The 18,668-nt window shown below is 48.3% G+C and overlaps 1 protein-coding gene across 1 annotated transcript in view; it reads left to right on the forward strand.

Moving 5' to 3' along the window:
• The window catches only part of mea1 (male-enhanced antigen 1), a 31,012-nt gene that overhangs the window by 4,193 nt on the left and 8,151 nt on the right, over nucleotides 1–18,668 (forward strand). Inside the window, exon 2 of the mRNA XM_080193412.1 lies at nucleotides 5,479–5,575. Coding sequence (XP_080049538.1) covers nucleotides 5,479–5,575 — 97 coding nt within the window. The remainder of the gene's footprint in view (nucleotides 1–5,478; nucleotides 5,576–18,668) is intronic.

The raw sequence follows: 18,668 nt of genomic DNA on the forward strand, positions 1-18,668 counted from the left end.
GAGGGTAAAACCCAGAGAGAGAGAGAGAGTGCAGAATGACAGAGGGTAAAACCCACAGAGAGAGAGCAGAATGACAGAGGAAAACCTTGAGAGAGAGCAGAATGACAGAGAGTAAAACCCAAGAGAGAGAGAGAGAGCAGAATGACAGAGAGTAAAACCCAGAGAGAGAGAGCAGAATGACAGAGAGTAAAACCCAGCGAGAGAGAGCAGAATGACAGAGAGTAAAACCCAGAGAGAGAGAGCAGAATGACAGAGTAAAACCCAGAGAGAGAGAGCAGAATGACAGAGAGTAAAACCCAGAGAGAGAGAGCAGAATGACAGAGAGTAAATCCCAGAGAGAGAGAGCAGAATGGTAGTAAAACCCAGAGAGAGAGAGCAGAATGACAGAGAGTAAAACCCAGAAAGAGAGAGCAGAATGATAGAGAGTAAAACCCAGAGAGAGGGGAATGATAGAGAGTAAAACCCAGAGAGAGAGAACAGAATGACAGAGGGTAAAACCCAGAGAGAGAGAGGGGAATGATAGAGAGTAAAACCCAGAGAGACAGAGAGCAGAACGACAGAATAAAACCCAGAGAGAGAGAGGGGAATGATAGAGAGTAAAACACAGAGAGAGAGAGCAGAATGACAGAGAGTAAAACCTAGAGAGACAGAGAGTAAAACACAGAGAGAGAGAGCAGAATGACAGAGAGTAAAACCCAGAGAGAGAGAGAGCAGAATGACAGAATAAAACCCAGAGAGAGAGAGAGCAGAATGATAGAGTAAAACCCGAGGGAGAGCAGAATGATAGAGAGTAAAACCCAGAGAGGGAGAGAGAGAGAGCAGAATGACAAGGTAAAACCCAAAGAGAGAGAGCAGAATGACAGAGGGTAAAACCCAGAGAAAGAACAGAATGATAGAGAGTAAAACCCAGAGAGAGAGAGAGAGAGCAGAATGATAGAGAGTAAAACCCAGAGATAGAGAGAGAGCAGAATGACAGAGAGTAAAACCCAGAGAGAGAGAGAGAGTGCAGAATGACAGAGGGTAAAACCCAGAGAGAGAGAGCAGAATGACAGAGAGTAAAACCCAGAGAGAAGGAGCAGAATGACAGAGAGTAAAACACAGAGAGAGCAGAATGACAGAGAGTAAAACTCAGAGAGAGAGAGCAGAATGACAGAGAGTAAAACCCAGAGAGAGAGAGAAAGTGCAGAATGACAGAGGGTAAAACCCAGAGAGAGAGAGCAGAATGACAGAGAGTAAAACCCAGAGAGAAGGAGCAGAATGACAGAGAGTAAAACACAGAGAGAGCAGAATGACAGAGAGTAAAACTCAGAGAGAGAGAGAGCAGAATGACAGAGAGTAAAACCCAGAGAGAGGGAGCAGAATGACAGAGAGTAAAACCCAGAGAGAGAGAGCAGAATGACAGAGAGTAAAACCCAGAGAGAGAGAGAGAGCAGAATGACAGAGAGTAAAACCCAGAGAGAGAGAGCAGAATGGTAGTAAAACCCAGAGAGAGAGAGCAGAATGACAGAGAGTAAAACCCAGAGAGAGAGAGCAGAATGACAGAGGGTAAAACCCAGAGAGAGGGAGAGCAGAATGACAGAGAGTAAAACCCAGAGATAGAGAGCAGAAAGAGAGAGAGAGAGTGCAGAATGACAGAGGGTAAAACCCAGAGAGAGAGAGAGAGCAGAATGATAGTAAAACCCAGAGAGAGAGAGAGCAGAATGTCTGAGAGTAAAACCCAATGAGGGCAGAATGATAGAGAGTAAAACCCAGAGAGAGCAGAATGATGGAGAGTGAAACCCAGAGAGAGCAGAATGAGAGTGTGCGGAACGGTGGAGAGAGAGCAGGCAGAATGGTAGATGGAATCGTTTGCTGAGTTAATGCTGCTTTGTTGGACTGTAGGTCAGCCTTTAGATCAGATTGAACATGATGGAAGCAGCGTTATGTGGTGCTGATTCACTGCTTTGCATTGACACTGTTTTATGTGGGCCGGATAATCTGGAAGAGTTCTCCAGGTTGCTGGCCCCATCGCTCTTTAACCCTTTATGTCTTTCATTGGAAGAATGGGTCATCCATCTTGTTTGCAGGATCAGGGAATTACACATGGTTAGGTTCTCTCTCCAATCCAGTCCTGCATTTTGGTTAGAACTTCAGTGAACAAAGAAAATTACAGCCCAGGAACAGGCCCTTCAGCCCTCCAAACCTGCACCGACCATACTGCCTGAGTGAACTAAAACCCCCTACCCTTCCAGGAACCATATCCCTCGATTCCCAACTTATTCATGTACTTGTCAAGGTGCCTCTTAAAAGTCAGTACCGTATCTGCTTCCACTACCTCTCTCAGCAATGGATTCCAGGTAGCCACTACTCTCTCTGTAAAATATCTGCCTCATTCATCTCCTTTAAACCTTGTCCCTCACATCTTAAACCTGTGCCCCCTAGTAATTGGCTCTTCCACCCTGGGGAAAAAAGCTTCTGACTATCCACTCTGTCCATGCCTCTCATAATCTTGTAGATTTCTATCAGGTCTCCTTCAACCTCCGTCGCTCCAGTGAGAACAAACCAACTTTAGAACATAAAACATTACAGTGCAGAACAGGCCCTTTGGCCCACGATGTTGCGCCGACCAGTTAAAAAACAATGACCCTCTATCCTAAACTAATCCCTTTCCATCCATAAACCTATCCACGGATCTCTTAAACGCTCCCAAACTAGGCGCATTTACAACTGCAGCAGGCAGGGCATTCCAATCCCTCACCACCCTCTGGGTAAAGAACCTACCCCTGACATCCGTCCTATAACTACCCCCCCTTAATTTAAAGCCATGCCCCCTCGTGCTAGCTTTGTCCATCCGAGGAAAAAGGCTATCACTGTCCACCCTATCTAAACCTCTAATCATCTTATATGTTTCAATAAGATCCCCTCTTAGCTGCCTTCTTTCTAACGAAAACAACCCCAAATCCCTCAGTCTCTCCTCATAGGACCTCCCTTCCATACCAGGCAACATCCTGGTAAACCTTCTCTGCACCCTCTCCAAAGCTTCCACATCCTTCCTGTAATGTGGGGACCAGAACTGCACACAATACTCCAAGTGCGGCCGCACCAGAGTTGTGTACAGTTGCAACATGACGCTGCGACTCCTAAATTCAATCCCCCTACCAATAAACGCCAAGACACCGTATGCCTTCTTAACAACCTTAGCTACTTGATTCCCAACTTTCAGGGATCTATGTACACATACACCTAGATCCCTCTGTTCATCCACACTATTCAGAGTCCTCCCGTTAGCCCTATACTCGACACATCTGTTATTCCTACCAAAGTGAATTACCTCACACTTCTCCGTATTAAATTCCATTCGCCACCTCTCGGCCCAGCTCTGCAACCTGTCCAAGTCTCCCCGCAAACTATGACACCCTTCCTCACTATCTACCACACCTCCGACTTTGGTGTCATCAGCAAATTTACTAATCCACCCAACTATACCCTCATCCAGATCATTAATAAAAATTACAAACAGCAGTGGCCCCAAAACAGATCCCTGAGGCACACCACTCGTAACCGAACTCCATGATGAATATTTACCATCAACCACCACCCTCTGTCTCCTATCTGCTAGCCAATTCCTGATCCAATTCCCTAGATCACCCCCAATCCCATACATCTGCATTTTCTGCAGAAGCCTTCCATGGTGAACCTTATCAAACGCCTTACTAAAATCCATATATACCACATCAACTGCCTTACCCCCATCCACCTCTTTGGTCACTTTCTCAAAAAACTCAATAAGGTTAGTAAGGCACGACCTACCCGCTACAAAACCATGCTGACTATCTCTAATCAATTCATTACTCTCCAAATAACTATAAATCCTATCCCTAATAATTTTTTCTAAAACCTTGCCCACAACAGAAGTAAGACTCACCGATCTATAATTCCCAGGGAAGTCTCTGTTCCCCTTCTTAAACAATGGGACAACATTCGCTATCCTCCAATCTTCCGGCACTATACCTGAGACCAACGACGACCTGAAGATCAGAGCCAGAGGCTCTGCAATCGCCTCTCTTGCCCCCCAGAGAATCCTAGGGTAAATCCTGTCCGGCCCAGGGGACTTATCTATTTTCAAACCCTCAAGAAGATCCAGCACATCCCCCTTATCAACTGCAATACTGTCTAGTTTACCCCCCTGTAACCCAGTGTTCTCCTCAGCTACATTTATGTCCCCCTGCGTGAACACCGAAGAGAAATATTGGTTCAATGCCTCTCCAACTTTCTCCAACCTTGGCTCACAGTTAATGCCCTCCATACCATGCAACATCCTGGTAAATCTTTTCTGGATCCTCTCCAAAGCCTCCACATCCTCCTGATAGTGTGGCAACCAGAATTGAACACTAAATTCCAAGCGCAGCCGAACTAAGGTTCTATAAAGCTGTAACACGACTTGCCAATTTCTAACCTCAGTGCCCCAGCCAATGAAAGCAAGCATGCTGTATGCCTTCTTCACTACCTTCTCCACCTGCACTGCCATTTTCAGTGACCTGTGTACCTGTACACCCAGATCCCTTTGTCTATCAATACTCTTAAGGGTTCTGCCATTAACTGTATATTTCCTATCGGTATTAGACCTTCCAAAATGCATTGCCTCACATTTATCCGGATTAAACTCCATCTGCCATCTCTCTGCAAGTCTCCAACTGATCGATATCCTACTGTATCCTCTGGTCCTCATTGCTATCCACAAGTCCACCAATCTTTGTGTTGTCTGCAAACTTACTGATCAAACCATTTTCATTTTCCTCCAAATCATTTATATAAATTACAAACAGCAAAGGTCCCAGCACTCATCCCTGAGGATCACTTGTCACAGCTCTCTATTCAGAAACACATCCTTCCACTCCTACCCTCCATCTTCTTTGACCGAGCCAGTCTTGTATCCACCTTGCCAGCTCACCTCTGATCCCATGTGACTTCACCTTCTGCATTAGTCTGCCATGAGGGACCTTATCAAAGGCCTTACTGAAATTCATGTAGACAACCCTAATCATCTTGGTCACTTCCTCAAAAAACTCAATCAAGTTCGTGAGACACGACCTCCCGTCACAAAAACCATGTTGTCTCTCACTAATACATCCACTTATCCAAGCGGGAATAAATCCTGTCTCGAAGAATCCTCTCCAATAATTTCCCTACCACTGATGTAAGGCTCACCAGCCTGTAATTATCTGGATTATTCTTGCTACCCCTCTTAAACAAAGGAACAACACTGGCGATTCTCCAATCCTCTGGGACCTTCCCTGAGCCAGTGTAGCTGCAGCCACCCTGAAGCTGTGTGATAGCAGCAGAACCTGTCCTGTACCATTCCAACTCCTAGCTCTGTCTGTCTGCCTGTTTCCAAGCCACAATGAGAGGGGTAAAATGGTTGTTTGGCTAAAGCATCCTTGTTAATGAAGTGCCAAAGCAGTTACAGTGAATTCTCAATCTTGTGTATGGCCTTTGCAGGAATTAGGACTTTACCTCCCAGAGGCTCCAGCTGACAGTGATGATGAGAATGAGGGAGCAGCACAAAGCAGTCGCCACTCAATACCCATGGACCCAGGTAAAAACGGAGATAGCTGGCGGCGGAGGGGAGAAATACAGGCTTATACTGGCCCTGGGGCAGAGAGACTGTGGTGAATTGGAAATCAGCCTGAGAGAGAAGGATGAGGTGGATGCAGAAAATGCATTCAGGTAATGAGCCAGAGAAGCTATGGTCCATGCTAAAATAACCAAGAAATAGCTGATAGAAGGAGGGAATTATCACAAGTAATTGCTGAGAGAGAGGGAAGGAGAGAATTGTCCCAGGGAATCAGAGAGAGAGAGAGGGAAGGAGAGAATTGTCACAGGGAATCAGAGAGAGAGAGAGGGAAGGAGAGAATTGTCACAGAATCAGAGAGAGAGGGAAGGAGAGAATTGTCCCAGGGAATCAGAGAGAGAGAGAGGGAAGGAGAGAATTGTCACGGAATCAGAGAGAGAGAGAGGGAAGGAGAGAATTGTCACAGGGAATCAGAGACAGGGAAGGAGAGAATTCTAACAGGGAATCAGAGAGAGAGATGGAGAGAATTGTCACAGGGAGTGAAAGAGAGAGAGAAGGAGAGAATTGTCACAGGGAATACATAAGAACATAAGAAATAGGAGCAGGAGTAAGCCATCTGGCCCTTTGAGCCTGCCCCGCCACTCAAAAAGATCATGGCTGATCTGTCGTGGCTCAGTTCCACATTCCCGCCCTCTCCCCATAACCCTTAATCCCCTCGCTTATCAAAAACCCATCAACCCGCGTCTTAAAAATATTTAGCGAGGCAGCCTCCACCACCTCAATGGGCAGAGAATTCCAGAGATTCACCACCCTTTGAAGAAGTTCCTCCTCAACTCCGTTCTAAACCGCCCCCCCTTTATCTTGAGGCTGTGCCCCCTAGTCCTACTGTCCTTTCTGAGCGGGAAGAGCCTCTCCACCTCTATCCTATCCATCCCATTCATCATCTTATACGTCTCAATGCGATCTCCCCTTATTCTTCTAAACTCTAACGAGTACAAGCCTAGTTTATTCAGTCTCTCCTCATAGCTCAACCCCCTCAACTCCGGTATCAGCCTAGTAAACCTCCTCTGCACTCCCTCCAAGGCCAAAATATCCTTGTGTAAGTACGGCGCCCAAAACTGCACACAGTACTCCAGCTGCGGTCTCACCAATGCCCTATACAGCTGCAGCAAGACCTCCCTACTTTTATATTCAATCCCCTTCGCTATGAAGGCCAGCATCCCATTCGCCTTCCTGACCACCTGCTGCACCTGCAAGCTGGGTTTTTGCGACTCATGCACAAGGACCCCGAGGTCCCTCTGCACCGTCGCCTGCTGCAGTTTTTCGCCCCGTAAGTAATAGTCCTTCCTACCATTATTCCTACCAAAGTGGACCACCTCGCACTTGCCAACATTAAATTCCATTTGCCATTTCCTGGCCCATTCGCCCAGCCTATCTAGATCCTTCTGCAGACTCTCCACACCCTCCGCACAATTTGCCGTTCCACCAATCTTGGTGTCATCAGCAAATTTCGACACCATACACTCGGTTCCCTCCTCCAGATCATCTATATAAATGGTGAATAGCTGAGGCCCCAGCACCGACCCCTGGGGCACTCCACTGGTCACCAACCGCCAATCCGAATAGCACCCATTAACCTCCACTCTCTGCCTCCTATTTGACAACCAATCCTCTATCCACGCTAACACCCTACCCCCAACTCCATGTCCCCTGACCTTCTGCAATAACCTCTTGTGAGGTACCTTGTCAAACGCCTTCTGAAAATCCAGAAAGACCACATCCACCGGCTCTCCTCTATCCACCGCCCTAGACATATCCTCATAGAACTCCAGTAAATTTGTCAGACACGACTTCCCTTTAACGAAACCGTGCTGCGTCTGCTCTATCAAGCAATTCCCCTCAAGATGCCTCGCTATTTCCTCCTTAATGACGGATTCTAACATTTTACCTACAACAGACGTTAAACTAACCGGCCTATAATTCCCTGCCTTTTGCCTGCCACCCTTCTTAAACAACGGCGTAACATTAGCCGTTTTCCAATCTTCCGGCACTTCCCCGGAATCCAGCCACGCCTGGAAAATAACCACCAAGGCATCCACTATAACCTCTGCCATTTCTTTCAGAACCCTCGGATGCATTCCATCCGGTCCTGGTGACTTGTCCACAATCAGCCCCTCCAGTCTGTCGAGCACCGCCTCCCTAGTAACAGAGAGAGAGGGAAGGAGAGAATTGTCTAGTGAGAGAGAGGGAAGGAGAGAATTATCACAGGGAATCAGAGAGTGAGGGGGAGAGGGAAGGAGAGAATTGTCACAGGGAATCAGAGAGAGAGGGAAGGAGAGAATTGTCACAGGGAATCAGAGAGAGAGGGAAGGAGAGAATTATCACAGGGAATCAGAGAGAGGGGGGAGAGGGAAGGAGAGAATTATCACAGGGAATCAGAGGGGGGAGAGGGAAGGAGAGAATTGTCACAGGGAATCAGAGAGAGAGGGGGAGAGGGAAGGAGAGAATTGTCACAGGGAATCAGAGATGGGGAGAGGGAAGGAGAGAATTGTCACAGGGAATCAGAGATGGGGAGAGGGAAGTAGAGAATTGTCACAGGGAATCAGAGAGAGAGAGGGAAGGAGAGAATTGTCACAGAGAATTGGAGAGAGGGAAGGAGAGAATTATCACAGGGAATCAGAGAGAAGGAGAGAATTGTCACAGGGAATCAGAGATGGGGAGAGGGAAGGAGAGAATTGTCACAGGGAATCAGAGATGGGGAGAGGGAAGTAGAGAATTGTCACAGGGAATCAGAGAGAGAGAGGGAAGGAGAGAATTGTCACAGAGAATTGGAGAGAGGGAAGGAGAGAATTATCACAGGGAATCAGAGAGAAGGAGAGAATTGTCACAGGGAATGAGAGAGAGGGGGAAGGAGAGAATTATCACAGGGAATCAGAGAGAGAGGGGGAGAGGGAAGGAGAGAATTGTCACAGGGAATCAGAGATGGGGAGAGGGAAGGAGAGAATTGTCACGGAATCAGAGAGAGAGAGGGAAGGAGAGAATTGTCCCAGGGAATCAGAGAGAGGGAGAGGGAAGGAGAGAATTGTCACAGAGAATCGGAGAGAGGGAAGGAGAGAATTCTAACAGGGAATCAGAGAGAGAGAAGGAGAGAATTGTTTTGCGACTCATGCACAAGGACCCCAAGGTCCCTCTGCACCGTCGCCTGCTGCAGTTTTTCGCCACGTAAGTGATAATCCTTCCTACCGTTATTCCTACCAAAGTGGACCACCTCGCACTTGCCAACATTAAATTCCATCTGCCATTTCCTGGCCCATTCGCCCAGCCTATCCAGATCCTTCTGCAGACTCTCCACACCCTCTGCGCAATTTGCCTTTCCTCCAATCTTGGTGTCATCAGCAAATTTCGACACCCTACACTCGGTTCCCTCCTCCAGATCATCTATATAAATGGTAAATAGCTGAGGCCCCAGCACCGACCCCTGGGGCACTCCACTAGTCACCATCCGCCAATCCGAATAGCACCCAATGACCCCCACTCTCTGCCTCCTATTTGACAACCAATCCTCTATCCACGCTAACACCCTACCCCCAACTCCCTGTCCCCTGACCTTCTGCAATAACCTCCTGTGAGGTATGAGGTACCTTGTCAAACGCCTTCTGAAAATCCAGAAAGACCACATCCACCAGCTCTCCTCTATCCACCGCCCTAGACACATCCTCATAGAACTCCAGTAAATTTGTCAGACACGACCTCCCATTAACGAAACCGTGCTGCGTCTGCTCTATCAAGCAATTCCCCTCAAGATGCCTCGCTAATTCCTCCTTGATGACAGATTCTAACATTTTACCTACAACAGACGTTAAACTAACCGGCCTATAATTCCCCGCCTTTTGCCTGGCACCCTTCTTAAACAACGGCGTAACATTAGCCGCTTTCCAATCTTCCGGCACTTCCCTGGAATCCAGCGACGTCTGGAAAATAACCACCAAGGCATCCACTATCACCTCTGCCATTTCTTTCAGAACCCTCGGATGCATTCCATCCGGTCCTGGCGACTTGTCCACAATCAGCCCCTCCAGTCTGTTGAGCACCTCTTCTCTAGTAACAGTAATATCATTAAGTATTTTTAAGACGCGGGTTGATGGGTTTTTGATAAGAGAGGGGATTAAGGGTTATGGGGAGAGGGCGGGAATGTGGAACTGAGCCACGACAGATCAGCCATGATCTTATTGAATGGCGGGGCAGGCTCGAAGGGCTAGATGGCCTACTCCTGCTCCTATTTCTTATGTTCTTAATTGTCACAGGGAATCAGTGAGAGAGGGAGTGAAGGAGAGAATTGTCATAGAATCAGAGAGAGGGAGAGGGAAGGAGAGAATTGTCACAGGGAATCAGGGAGAGGGAAAGAGAGAATTATCACAGGGAATGAGAGAGAGGGAAGGAGAGAATTCTCACAGGGAATCAGAGAGGGAGGGAAGGAGAGAATTGTCACAGGGAATCAGAGAGTGAGGGAAGGAGAGAATTGTCACAGGGAATCAGAGAGAGAGGGGGAGAGGGAAGGAGAGAATTGTCACAGGGAATCAGAGAGTGAGTGGGAGAGGGAAGGACAGAATTGTCACAGGGAATCAGAGAGGGGGAAGGAGAGAATTGTTACAGGGAATCAGAGAGTGAGTGGGAGAGGGAAGGACAGAATTGTCACAGGGAATCAGAGAGGGGGAAGGAGAGAATTGTTACAGGGAATGCGAGGGAGAGAGGGAAGGAGAGAATTGTCACGGAGTCAGAGTGAGACAGAGGGAAGGAGAGAATTGTCACAGGGAATCAGAGAGAGAGAGGGAAGGAGAGAATTGTCACAGGGAATCAGAGAGAGAGAGGGAGAGATGCCAGGAGTGATTTGTCACAGGGAATCAGAGGGGGAAGGAGAGAATTGTCACAGGGAATCAGAGAGAGAGAGGGAAGGAGAGAATTGTCACAGGGAATCAGAGAGAGAGAGGGAAGGAGAGAATTGTCACAGGGAATCAGAGAGAGAGAGGGAAGGAGAGAATTGTCACAGGGAATCAGAGAGTGAGAGGGAAGGAGAGAATTGTCCCGGAATCAGAGAGAGAGGGAAGGAGAGAATTGTCACAGGGAATCAGAGAGACAGAGGGAAGGAGAGAATTGTCACAGGGAATCAGAGAGTGAGAGGGAAGGAGAGAATTGTCCCGGAATCAGAGAGAGAGGGAAGGAGTGAATTGTCACAGGGAATCAGAGATGGGGAGAGGGAAGGAGAGAATTGTCACAGGGTATCAGAGATGGGTAGAGGGAAAGAGAGAATTGTCATAGGGAATCAGAGAGACAGAGGGAAGGAGTGAATCGTCACAGGGAATCAGAGAGAGAGGGGGAAGGAGAGAATTGTCACAGGGAGTCAGAGAGAGGGAAGGAGAGAATTGTCACGGGAATCAGAGAGAGAGGGGGAAGGAGAGAATTGTCACAGGGAATCAGAGAGAGGGAAGGAGAGAATTGTCACGGGAATCAGAGAGAGAGGGGGAAGGAGAGAATTGTCACAGGGAATCAGAGAGAGGGAAGGAGAGAATTGTCACAGAAAATCAGAGAGAGAGGGGAAAGGAGATAATTGTCACAGGGAGTCAGACAGAGAGAGAGAGGGCGAGGGAAGAAGATAATTGTCACAGGGAATCAGAGAGAGGGTGAGGGAAGGAGAGAATTGTCACGGGATCAGAGAGAGGGAAGGAGAGAATTGTCACCGGGAATGAGAAAGAGGGGGAGGGAAGGAGAGAATTGTCACAGGGAATCAGAGAGAGGGAAGAAGAGAACTGTCACAGGGAATCGTCACAGGGAATCAGAGAGGGGGGGGAAGGAGAGAATTGTCACAGGGAATCAGAGGGAGAGGGTGAGGGAAGGAGAGAATTGTCACGGATCAGAGAGAGAGAGAGGGAAGGAGAGAATTGTCACAGAGAATCGGAGAGAGGAAAGGAGAGAATTCTAACAAGGAATCAGAGAGAGAGGAGAGAATTGTCACAGGGAATGAGAGAGAGAGAGAAGGAGAGAATTGTCACAGGGAATGAGAGAGAGAGGGAAGGAGAGAATTGTCACAGGGAATGAGAGAGAGAGGGAAGGAGAGAATTGTCACAGGGAATGAGAGAGAGAGGGAAGGAGAGAATTGTCACAGGGAATCAGAGAGAGAGAGAGAGAGGGGGGAGAGGGAAGGAGAGAATTGTCACGGAATCAGAGAGAGAGGGAAGGAGAGAATTGTCACAGGGAATCAGTGAGAGAGGGAGGGAAGGAGAGAATTGTCATGGAATCGGAGAGGGAAGGAGAGAATTATCACAGGGAATGAGAGAGAGGGAAGGAGAGAATTGTCACAGGGAATCAGAGAGAGAGAGGGAAGGAGAGAATTGTCACAGGGAATCAGAGAGAGAGAGGGAAGGAGAGAATTGTCACGGAATCAGAGAGAGAGAGAGGGAAGGAGAAAATTGTCACAGGGAATCAGAGAGAGGGGGAGAGGGAAGGAGAGAATTGTCACAGGGAATCAGAGAGTGAGGGGGAGAGGGAAGGAGAGAATTGTCACAGGGTATCGGAGATGGGGAGAGGGAAGGAGAGAATTATCACAGGGAATCAGAGAGAGAGGGAAAGAGAGAATTGTCACAGGGAATTGTATGGTGGAGTTTCTGGTGCAGATGGAGGAGGAGAAAGTGGGTTCCCGGACACGCGTCCTTTGTTTGAATAGAGGAGAGTACGGTAGGATGAGAGAAGAATTGGCGAATGTGGACTGGGGGAGTGCATTGGAGAGAAGGTCTGCTGAGGAGCAGTGGAGGATCTTTAAGGAGATCTTTCTTGGTGCTCAGCAGAAATTTATTCCGATGGTCAAAAAGGACTGTAGGAGGAGAGGTAATAAGCCGTGGATAACGAAGGAGGTGAAGGAAAGTGTTAAATTAAAAGCGGAGGAATTTAGAGTAGCTAAGAGTAGTGGGCGAGAAGAGGATTGGGAAAGGTTTAAATGTCAACAAAGATTGACAAAGAAGTTGATAAAGGAGGGTAGGAGAAACTATGAAGCTGGGCTAGCGCTTAATATAAAAAAGGATAGCAAGAGTTTTTATAAATATATAAAAAGGAAGAGGCTGGCTAGGGTGAACGTTGGTCCTTTAGAGGATGAGAAAGGGGACCTAGTGGTAGGGGATGGGGATATGGCTAAGGTATTGAATAACTTTTTTGTTTCTGTCTTCACGGAGGAGGACGTGAATAATTTGCCGGGTGTTAGCAATGGAAAGGTGGTAGGACTGGAGGGTCTTAATGACATTACTGTTACTAGAGAGGTGGTGCTCGACAGACTGGAGGGGCTGATTGTGGACAAGTCACCAGGACCGGATGGAATGCATCCGAGGGTTCTGAAAGAAATGGCGGAGGTTATAGTGGATGCATTGGTGGTTATTTTCCAGACATCGATGGATTCCGGGGAAGTGCCGGAAGATTGGAAAGCGGCTAATGTTACGCCGTTGTTTAAGAAGGGTGGCAGGCAAAAGGCAGGGAATTATAGGCCGGTTAGTTTAACGTCTGTGGTAGGTAAAATGTTAGAATCCGTCATTAAGGAGGAAATTGCGAGGCATCTTGAAGGGAATTGCTTGATAGAGCAGACGCAGCACGGTTTCATTAAAGGGAAGTCGTGTCTGACAAATTTACTGGAGTTCTATGAGGATGTGTCTAGGGCGGTTGATAGAGGAGAGCCGGTGGATGTGGTCTTTCTGGATTTTCAGAAGGCGTTTGACAAAGTACCTCATAAGAGGTTATTGCAGAAGGTCAGGGGACTTGGAGTTGGGGGTAGGGTGTTAGCGTGGATAGAGGATTGGTTGTCAAATAGGAGGCAGAGAGTGGGGGTCAATGGGTGCTATTCGGATTGGCGGATGGTGACTAGTGGAGTGCCCCAGGGGTCGGTGCTGGGGCCTCAGCTTTTTACCATTTATATAGATGATCTGGAGGAGGGAACCGAGTGTAGGGTGTCGAAATTTGCGGATGACACCAAGATTGGTGGAACGGCAAATTGTGCGGAGGGTGTGGAGAGTCTGCAGAAGGATCTAGATAGGCTGGGCGAATGGGCCAGGAAATGGCAAATGGAATTTAATGTTGGCAAGTGTGAAGTGGTCCACTTTGGTAGGAAGAATGGTAGGAAGGACTATTACTTACGGGGCGAAAAACTGCAGCAGGCGACGGTGCAGAGGGACCTCGGGGTCCTTGTGCATGAGTCGCAAAAACCCAGCTTGCAGGTGCAGCAGGTGGTCAGGAAGGCGAATGGGATGCTGGCCTTCATAGCGAAGGGGATTGAATATAAAAGTAGGGAGGTCTTGCTGCAGCTGTATAGGGCATTGGTGAGGCCACAGCTGGAGTACTGTGTGCAGTTTTGGGCGCCGCACCTTCGCAAAGATATTTTGGCCTTGGAGGGAGTGCAGAGGAGGTTTACTAGGCTGATACTGGAGTTGAGGGGGTTGAGCTATGAGGAGAGGCTGAATAAACTAGGCTTGTACTCGTTGGAGTTTAGAAGAATGAGGGGAGATCTCATTGAGACGTATAAGATGATGAATGGGATGGATAGGATAGAGGTGGAGAGACTCTTCCCGCTCAAAAAAGACAGTAGGACTAGGGGGCACAGCCTCAAGATAAAGGGGAGGCGGTTTAGAACGGAGTTGAGGAGGAACTTCTTCACTCAAAGGGTGGTGAATCTCTGGAATTCTCTACCCGTTGAAGTGGTGGAGGCTGCCTCGCTAAATATTTTCAAGAAGCGGGTTGATGGGTTTTTGATAAGAGAGGGGATTAAGGGTTATGGGGAGAGGGCGGGAATGTGGAACTGAGCCACAACAGATCAGCCATGATCTTATTGAATGGCGGGGCAGGCTCGAAGGGCCAGATGGCCTACTCCTGCTCCTATTTCTTATGTTCTTATGAATCAGAGAGAGAGAGAGAGGGGGAGAGGGAAAGAGAGAATTGTCACAGGGCATCAGAGAGATCGGGAAGGAGAGAATTGTCAAAGGGAATCAGAGAAGGAGAGGGAAGGAGAGAATTGTCACGGAATCAGCGAGAGAGGGAGAGGGAAGGAGAGAATTGTCACAGGGAATCAGGGAGAGGGAAGAAGAGAATTGTCACAGGGAATCAGAGAGTGAGGGAAGGAGAGAATTATCACAGGGTATCAGAGATGGGGAGAGGGTAGGAGAGAATTATCACAGGGAATCAGAGAGAGAGGGAAGAAAAGAATTGTCACAGGGAATCAGAGAGTGAGGGAAGGAGAGAATTATCACAGGGTATCAGAGAGTGAGGGAAGGAGAGAATTATCACAGGGAATCAGAGAGTGAGGGAAGGAGAGAATTATCACAGGGTATCAGAGAGTGAGGGAAGGAGAGAATTATCACAGGGTATCAGAGAGTGAGGGAAGGAGAGAATTATCACAGGGAATCAGAGAGTGAGGGAAGGAGAGAATTGTCACAGGGAATCAGAGAGAGAGAGAGAGGGAAGGAGAGAATTATCACAGGGAATCAGAGAGAGAGGGAAGGAGAAAATTGTCACACGGAATCAGAGAGGGAAGGAGAGAATTGTCACACGGAATCAGAGAGGGAAGGAGAGAACTGTTACAGGGAATGCGAGGGAGAGAGGGAAGGAGAGAATTATCACAGGGAATCAGAGAGAGAGAGGGGGAGAGGGAAAGAGAGAATTGTCACAGGGAATCAGAGAGAGGGAAGAAGAGAATTGTCAAACGGAATCAGAGAAGGAGAGGGAAGGAGAGAATTGTCACACGGAATCAGAGAAGGGGAAGGAGAGAATTGTCACAGGGAATCAGTGAGAGAGAGAGAGGGAAGGAGAGAATTGTCACGGAATCAGAGAGAGGGAAGGAGAGAATTGTCACAGGGAATCAGAGAGAGGGAAGGAGAGAATTGTCACAGGGAATCAGAGAGTGAGTGGGAGAGGGATGGACAGAATTGTCACAAGAAATCAGAGAGGGGGAAGGAGAGAATTGTTACAGGGAATCAGAGAAAGAGGGAAGGAGTGAATTGTGAAAGGGAATGAGAGAGAGAGAGGGAAGGAGAGAATTGTTACAAGGAATGCGAGGGAGAGAGGGAAGGAGAGAATTGTCACGGAGTCAGACTGAGACAGAGGGAAGGTGAGAATTGTCACAGGGAATCAGAGAGAGAGAGGGAAGGAGATAATTGTCATAGGGAATCAGAGAGAGAGGGAGAGGGAAGGAGTGAATTCTCACAGGGAATCAGAGAGGTAGGGTGAGGGAAGGAGAGAATTATCACGGAATCAGGGAGAGGGAAGGAGAGAATTGTCACAGGGTATCAGAGAGAGGGAGGGAGAGGGAAGGAGAGAATTGTCACAGGGAATCAGAGAGAGGGAGGGAGAGGGAAGGAGAGAATTGTCACAGGGAATCAGAGACAGAGGGAAGGAGAGAATTGTCACAGGGAATCAGAGAGGCAAGGAGAGAATTGTCACAGGGAATCAGAGAGAGACAGAGGGAAGGAGAGAATTGTCACAGGGAATCAGAGAGTGAGAGGGAGAGAATTGTCACAGGGAATCAGACAGAGAGGGAATGAGAGAATTGTCACGGAATCAGAGAGGGAGAGGGAATGAGAGAATTGTCACAGGGAATCAGAGGGAGAGGGAAGGAGAGAATTGTCACAGGAATCAGAGAGAGAGGGAGGGAAGGAGAGAATTGTCACAGGGAATCAGAGAGAGGAAGGAGAGAATTGTCACAGGGAATCGGAGAGAGGGAGGGAGAGGGAATGAGAGAATTGTCACAGGGAATCAGAGGGAGAGGGAAGGAGAGAATTGTCACAGGGAATCAGAGAGAGAGGGAGGGAAGCAGAGAATTGTCACAGGGAATCAGAGGGAAGGAGAGAATTGTCACAGGGAATCGTCACAGGGAATCAGAGAGAGAGAGAGAGAGGAGAGAATTGTCACAGGGAATCAGAGAGAGAGAGGGAAGGACAGAATTGTCGCCGGGAATCAGAGAGAGAGTCAGTGGGAAGGAGAGAATTGTCACAGGGAATCAGGAATGGGGAGAGGGAAGGAGAGAATTGTCACAGGGAATCAGGAATGGGGAGAGGGAAGGAGAGAATTGTCACAGGGAATCAGAGAGAGAGAGGGAAGGAGTGAATTGTCACAGAGAATCAGAGAGGGAGGGAAGGAGAGAATTGTCACAGGGAATCAGAGAGAGAGAGGGATGGAGAGAGGGAAGGAGAGAATTGTCACGGGGAATCAGAGCGAGAGGGAGGGAGAGTGAAGGAGAGAATTGTCACGGAGACAGCAGGAGAGGGAGGGAGAGAATTGTCACAGGGAATCAGAGAGAGAGAGAGAGGGGGAAGGAAAGCATTGTCGCAGGGAATCAGAGAGGGGGAAGGAGAGAATTGTCACAGGAATTCAGAGAGAGAGAGGGAAGGAGAGAATTTTCACAGGGAATCAGGAATGGGGAGAGGGAAGGAGAGAATTGTCACAGGGAAGGAGAAAATTGTCACAGGGAATCTGAGGCAGAGAGGGAAGGAGAGAATTGTCACAGGGAATCAGAGAGAGGGGAGAGGGAAGGATAGAATTGTCACAGGGAATCAGAGGGAGGGAGAGTGAAGGAGAGAATTGTCACAGAATCAGGGAGAGAGGGAAGGAGAGAATTGTCACAGGGAATCAGAGGGAGGGAGAGTGAAGGAGAGAATTGTCACAGAATCAGGGAGAGAGGGAAGGAGAGAATTGTCACAGGGAATCAGAGAGAGAGGCAGTGGGAAGGTGAGAATTGTCACAGGGAAGGAGAAAATTGTCACAGGGAATCAGAGAGAGAGAGGGAAGGAGGGAATTGTCGCAGGAAATCAGAGAGAGGCAGTGGGAAGGAGAGAATTGTCCCAGGGAATCCGAGAGAGAGGGAAGGAGAGAATTGTCACAGGAAATCAGAGAGAGAGAGGGAAGGAGAGAATTGTCACAGGGAATCAGAGAGAGGGGGGAGAGTGAAGGAGAGAATTGTCACAGGGCATCAGAGAGAGAGGGGAGAGTGAAGGTGAGAATTGTCACAGGGAATCAGAGAGAGAGGGGAGAGTGAAGGTGAGAATTGTCACGGAGTCAGCAGAGAGAGAAGGAGAGAATTGTCACAGGGAATCAGAGAGAGAGAGGGAAGGAGAGAATTGTCACAGGGAATCAGAGAGAGAGGGAGAGTGAAGGAGAGAATTGTCACAGGGAATCAGAGAGAGAGGGGAGAGTGAAGGAGAGAATTGTCACAGGGAATCAGAGAGAGAGGGGAGAGTGAAGGAGAGAATTGTCACAGGGAATCAGAGAGAGAGGGGAGAGTGAAGGTGAGAATTGTCACGGAGTCAGCAGGAGAGAGAAGGAGAGAATTGTCACAGGGAATCAGAGAGAGAGGGAAGGAGAGAATTGTCACAGGGAATCAGAGAGAGAGGGAAGGAGAGAATTGTCACAGGGAATCAGAGAGAGAGGGAAGGAGAGAATTGTCACAGGGAATCAGAGAGAGAGGGAAGGAGAGAATTGTCACAGGGAATCAGAGAGAGAGGGAAGGAGAGAATTGTCACAGGGAATCAGAGAGAGAGGGGAGAGTGAAGGAGAGAATTGTCACAGGGAATCAGAGAGAGAGGGGAGAGTGAAGGTGAGAATTGTCACAGGGAATCAGAGAGAGAGGGGAGAGTGAAGGTGAGAATTGTCACAGGGAATCAGAGAGAGAGGGGAGAGTGAAGGAGAGAATTGTCACAGGGAATCAGAGAGAGAGAGGGAGGGAAGGAGAGAATTGTCACAGGGAATCAGAGAGAGAGAGGGAGGGAAGGTGAGAATTGTCACAGGGAATCAGAGAGAGAGGGGAGAGTGAAGGTGAGAATTGTCACAGGGAATCAGAGAGAGAGGGGAGAGTGAAGGAGAGAATTGTCACAGGGAATCAGAGAGAGGGAAGGAGAGAATTGTCACTAGGAATCCGAGACAGAGCTAATTGTTACAGTATCGCTGAGAGGGACGGAGAGTGAGTTGTCACAGGGAAATGCAGAGAGAGAGGGATGGAGTTGTCATAAGAACGTAAGAAATAGGAGCCGGAGTCAGCCGTTTAGCCCTTCGAGCCTGCCCCGCCATTCAATAAGATCGTGGTAGGTCAGATAGTGGATCA

The sequence above is a fragment of the Carcharhinus amblyrhynchos genome, chromosome 7 (genome assembly GCF_965287045.1).
Source record: "Carcharhinus amblyrhynchos chromosome 7, sCarAmb.v2.hapA, whole genome shotgun sequence".
Classification (NCBI taxonomy): domain Eukaryota; kingdom Metazoa; phylum Chordata; class Chondrichthyes; order Carcharhiniformes; family Carcharhinidae; genus Carcharhinus; species Carcharhinus amblyrhynchos.